Genomic DNA, 6,000 nt, shown 5'->3' on the forward strand with positions numbered 1-6,000 from the left:
AAGTTAGCCTTCTCGTGGCATTTTGTTATAGCAACCTAAATGGACTAAGACAATATATTTCTCACATCATTTCCTACTACACATCCTGTTTCTTCCATCATTCCAAGCAGCAAGTAAGTAATCCTTCACTACAGTTTCTGTGTAGCCCTGGCTGCTCCGGAACTCACTCTATAGACAGGCTGACCTCGAACTCTGGAATCCAACTGTCTCTGCCTCCCCAGTACTGGGACTACACGCATGCACCACCACACCCAGTTCTCATAACTCACATTTATAATGAAGCTTTCTTCTTTTTCCTCAAATGGTTCGTTAAATTCTATTCATCTTTTAGGCCCAGCTCAAACGACTCTCTTGAATCTCAATCCTTCTTGTATACTCAGGGGGAAGGCCCTCCTTTCCAAAAGCCCAGCAGCCCGTTACTGTCTCCAGCAACATGGCTCTTTAGCCTGAAAAGAGCTACCACGACACCTCACTATATTCCTTTTTGCACCAAAAGACACATCTACTCACTCTGAGTAAGTCTGCTGGGTGGCTCAGATTTCAGTGTGAGGCTATATTTGTCAGGTGGGGAAGTGAGAGCATAAATCAAATCATTCAAATGGGAATAAAGGGAATTAAGGCCCAATTGTTTCCTTGGGAAGGAACAGATTACCACACAGTGACACTGATAAAAGTGAAGGAGGCAGTTTGCGGCAGAGTGACAACGGATGAATGGCCTTGGGGGAATGTTCACAGGTTAAATGACAGTAAATTACCTCCCTAAAAATCAGATGGAGGGAAACAACCTAGGAAACTATGATGATTAGCCAGAATTCTTTTTTTACTAGAATGTAATATTCCTCCCAGAAGTCAGAATTTAGCTTATTGTATACAATGAAACAAAAATTGTCCATATGTATACTGCAAAGCACAGGAAACTCAACTCACTTAAGAATGAACTGTAGTCACAGCCATTTTGAAGCAGAGGCAAAGAAAAGGTTCCTCCAAGAAAGGACAGAAAGGGCAAAACAAACGCACCCTTTACAAGGAAGGTATTTGGAAGACTGTCACAATCTGCCAGGCTGATTTTCAGACCTCAAATGCCCTTGGCCTCTGCCTCCCAACAAAAACAAATCATTTGTTCTGAGCAACAACTGCCGAGCCTGTAAATTACAAAAGATTTTTAATTTCCCAAACTGTAACTCCACATGAAAACACACTCAAACATTTCAAAATCTGCTTGGTTATTTCTGTCAAAAGGCCAGATGATACCATAAGGCCACAATATGTACTGTGTAACACACCATCAATCACTCAGGTTTTTGCAGCGGCACTAGGTAGTAAAGCCTCCAGACTATTCTTCCATACCTCCAATCTTTCCTGCTTCCGCCATCCACAACAGAAAAAAGAAAGGCAGGCTACCAATCTGTACGTGCCCACCCAACAGCTCCCAGGAAGCAATTGCTTTCAAATTGTTCCTGCTTAGACCCCTACAGAAGGAAGTGGGGACAGACGTGCGAGCCGGCGACCGAGGACATTCGACAAGGGGCAGAGGAAACGCGGATGGTCGAGGACCAAGGGGGAAAAGGGGCGGTGGAGATAAAAATGGTGAAAGTGGTCGAAGAGGGAAAACAAGCAAAGTGCGGAACGAAAACGAGGGAGGAAGGGGGGGAGGGGAGGCTAACGATCACAGAGGAGAAAGGTAAAATGGTTGAGGAGAAAGAGAAAGGGAAGGGTTAAGGACAGGGCGGGGGGCGGGGAGGAGAAATCCCTCGAAGAGAACTGAAGGAGGCTGTCACGGGGGAGGGAGGGGGGGGGAACAAAAGGGTGTCACCGAAGAGGGATATTAAAGGATGTCCCCTAAAGGGGTTCGCTCCTATGGGTGGATGGGGAACGAGGGCCGGAGGCCGAGGGGGCGGGAAGAGGGGTGAGAACGGCTGCCCAGCGTCCCCCGGCCACCCGGGGGGTTGGAGGGGGGGCGGGGAGGGGGTAGGCAGGCCGCGCTAGCTCACCATGGCTGCGTGGGCCTGGTCCTCCGGCATGCAGCCTCGGCCCTGCGTGCAGCGGCGGCGGCGGCGGGGGCGGGCCGGGGCCGAGCCCGAGCCTACGACCAGCCGGTGCGGGGGCTCCAGAAGGCTCGGGTCAGGCAGCGGCTCCGGGCTGGGCCCAGGCCTCGGTCGGCCTCGCTCCTCTGAAGTACAGCCCACAGCCGCAGCCGCAGCCGCAGCTGGACCGAAACACAGACTCCGCCCCGCTCGCCGCGCCCGCTGCGCCCCGCCCCTCTCCCCTTGCCGGCCGCGCCCGGCCCCCCCAGAAGTCCCGCCCCTCTCCCCGTGCCGCCCCCTAGAGGCCCCGCCCCGTCCCAGCACGGACTCTTCCCTTCTCAAAGCGTCATCTCTTAAAGGAGACAGCATCCTCCAACACGGATTTCTGACTGGAAGGGCTTTAAAACTTAACCTCCAGGAGATGGCAGAGCTTACCCTCATTCTTCAAATTTTAACATTTGATTCACAAGTCATTCATTATGTTGTCATCCTTATTGGTGATTTTAGCGTTCTGTTAACATGATTTTGTTTTGTTTGTTTTTTTGAAGCAGGGTCTCTCCCCATAGCATATCTTAGGCAAGCGTTCTGCTTGCTGTTGAGGCACATGGCCAGACCCCACAATCTCAATATTGACCATCTAACTTTCCCTCCTTAGCCTCCTGCCTTTCTAGCTCACTCTCCAATACCCCCACCTTTTCAACTTACTCAAAAACTGAATGCCGTTGGGTCCCACTTCCTTTCATTTTCCTCACAGCGCTTTCAGCACCTCATTTTTAGAGTTGCCCATGGTGAAAGCCATTTCCAGTACTCACTTTCTTTCTCCCATCCCTTCTCTCTTTCCCTTATACTATCAAAAAACAAAACAAAACAAAGCCAAAACAAAAACCCCAAAACCTCCTGGGCCTGGAAGATAGCTCAGCAGTTAATAGCGCCGTCTGCTCTTCCCGAGGATCCAGGTTCAGCGCCCAGCACCCACTTCGTGGTTCACAGCCATGGCTAACAGTTTCAGAAGATCTGACACCCTCTTATGGCCTCTGAGGACACCAGACACGTACATGGTGCACCTAGTTCACACAGGCAAAACACCCATACACATGAAAGAAATAATGATACTAATATTTTGTTTGGGCTGGAGAGATGGCTCAGTGGTTAAGAGCACTGCCTGCTCTTGCAAAGAACCCGGGTTCAATTCCCATCACCCACATGGCAGCTCACAACTGTCTGTAACTCCAAGATCTGACACCCTCACACCAATGCACATAAATTAAAACTAAATAAAAATATTAAAAATTAAAAATATATATTTTGTTTTAAAGACTCAATCCTAGAGCAGGAGATGGCTCAACAGTAAGGACACTCATTGCTCTTGAGGAGAATCTGGGTTCAGTTTCTAGCACCCCCATGGCAGCTCACAACTGTAGGCCCAGGCATCTTACCTTTTTTTTCCCCCCTGTTATATTTTTGGCTTTTTGAGACAGGGTCTTTCTACATAGCCCTGGCTGTCCTGGAACTCACCATGTAGACCAAGCTGGTCTTGAACTCACAGAGATCCCCCTGCGCCTCCCTCCCTACCAAGTGCTGGGATTAAAGTCGTGTGCACCAGGCCTAGAACCACACACCATTTTCTGACCCGCCAAGGGCACCAGGCATGTCCATGGTGCACATGTGTTCATGCAGGCAAAACACCCATGCACATAAAATAAGTTAAAATGTTTATAAAGCTTCAATCCTGAACCTGCTGTGAAGCCAAAGCTCGGAGGAAACCCCAAAGCTTACTGTCAGTTTGAATACGCATAAAATTAAAATGAATTAAAAACAAGTAGATAAAACCTGGAAAATATAGATAGGTATACCAAACACAAGCTGTGTGTGTGCATGCGTGCGTTTGTGCATGCCTGTGTGTATGTGTATATGTATTGTGTATGTATGTGTGTATATGTGTGTATGTATGTATGTGTGAATGTGTGTGTATGTGTGAATGTGTGTATGTATGTGTGTATGTCTGTATGTATGTGTATCTGTGTGTATGTATGTGTGTGTATGTATGTGTGTGTGTATATATGTGTGTATGTATGTGTGTGTATGTGTGTATGTATGTATGTGTGTATATGTGTGTGTGTATCTGTGTGTATGTGTGTATGTATGTGTGTGTATGTGTGAGCATGCGCACATGCACACATAGAAGCTCACGTGTTTCTGGAGACATAACCCAGGACCCTTTGCCACAGGACCACTCGCCATCTGAATCCTTTCAAACGTGCAGCTCAGGTGGCAGAAAGCGCTAGTGTAGCCGTCACCAAGCACACAGCTCCAGAACTCTGCCGCTTGCTCCTTTGCTTTCACCTGCTGTGTGGTCCTGGGATTAACCACCGGCTTTGCACATGTGTGCAAGTGTTCTCTTGGACAACGTCCCCAGCTGCTCAGACTGTTCTGCTCTTGCAAAACTGAACGCCTGTGCCCACTAAACAGGCAGTAGTCATTCCCTATTCTCTCTCGCCACCTCTTGGCACTGAGCTACCTTTTTGTTGCTGAAGTTGTGTAGTGCTGGACATTAAGTTGATGACCTCACACATGCTATGCAAGTCATCTACCACTGAGCCACAGCTAGCCCAAAGCTAGCATAGTCCTATTTATAATCTCTGTGAATTTGATTACTCTAGGGGTGTGTGTGTGTGTGTGTGTGTGTGTGTGTGTGTGTGTGTGTGTGTGTCCAGGGATTGAGCCTCAGACAGGTCAGACATGCTAAGCAAGTGCTCCATCACTAAGTATGTACAACCCAGATGACGATGATGTTTTACTCTGTTGAGACAGGGTCTTTTTATGTAGCCTTGGCTGGCCTTGAGCTCACTATAAAGACAAGGCAGGCCCGTAACTCACATGGATCCATCTACTTCTAAATCCAAAATCCTGGAATAAAAGTCGTGTACCAGCACACTCTGCTCTTTCTTCTTGTTTAAAAAGTATATATTTTGGTGTGTGCAGGTGCATTTGCATGTATGGAGGCCAGAGATTAATATCAGGTGCCTTTCCCTTTTGTGCTCCACCTTCTGTGTGTGTGTGTGTGTGTGTGTGTGTGTGTGTGTGTGTGTGTATCTGCGTGTGTGTGTACGTGCATGCGTACCATGGACCATGGAAGTCAGAAAATGTCGTTAGCTTCCTTCATCATATGGGAGCCAGGAATCACACTCAGGTCGGCAGGCTTAGAGGCAAGACAGGCACCTCTTCCACTGATCTCACCAGCTCTCTTTCTTCTTTCTCTCTCCCCACCCCGTCTCGTAGGTTGGGTCTCTCATTGGACCTGGAGCTTGGCTAGACTTAATGGGATGTGCCTGTCTCCATTCCCTAGCATTAGGATGACCCGTGTGCACCACAGGGTGCTGGGGATATGAACGCAGAACCTCACGCCTGTGTGCCAGTCACTTTGGCAATCGAACAATCATCTCCCTGGACCACCTCTTTTTGTTGTTGCTGTTGCTGCTGTTGATGATGATGATGATGTAGTCTTGTAGAGTCCAGGATGACCAGATTCTGTAGAGCTGGTGTTGACCTTGAACTTCTGCTCCTCCTGCCTCTACTTCCAGCGTGCTGAGATTATAGGCACCAGCCAACCTGTTCTGTTTATAAGGTGCTCGGGGTCAAACCAAAGCCCTATATATGCTAGGGAGGCACTCTACAAACTGAGCTACATAATGAGTTCAAAGCCAACCTGGGCTACATAGCAAGTTCTAGGCCAGCCTAGGCTATCAGAGGCAAGACCTTACCTCAAATAAATAAATAAATAAAATGTCAGATATGGTAGCACAGTCCTTTAATTCCAGCATTCAGGAAGCAGAGGTAGTGGGATCCTCATGAGTTCCAGGGCAGCTTGAGCTACATAATGAATTCTAGGCCAGCTGGGACTACATAGTAAGATATTGTCTGAAAAGGTGGTAGTGCACGCCTTTAATCCCAGCACCCAGGAGGCAGAGACAGATCT

At 48.2% G+C, this 6,000-nt stretch overlaps 1 protein-coding gene across 1 annotated transcript in view; it reads right to left on the reverse strand.

Annotated features, from left to right (window-relative positions):
• The window catches only part of Zyg11b (zyg-11 family member B, cell cycle regulator), a 48,492-nt gene extending 46,440 nt beyond the window's left edge, over positions 1-2,052 (reverse strand). The window contains exon 1 of the mRNA XM_051172085.1: positions 1,992-2,052. Within this exon, the coding sequence (XP_051028042.1) occupies positions 1,992-2,021 (30 nt within the window). The 5' untranslated portion in view covers positions 2,022-2,052. The remainder of the gene's footprint in view (positions 1-1,991) is intronic.
• Positions 2,053-6,000: the final 3,948 nt, after the last annotated feature.

This window comes from Acomys russatus, chromosome 29 (genome assembly GCF_903995435.1).
Source record: "Acomys russatus chromosome 29, mAcoRus1.1, whole genome shotgun sequence".
Lineage (NCBI taxonomy): Eukaryota > Metazoa > Chordata > Mammalia > Rodentia > Muridae > Acomys > Acomys russatus.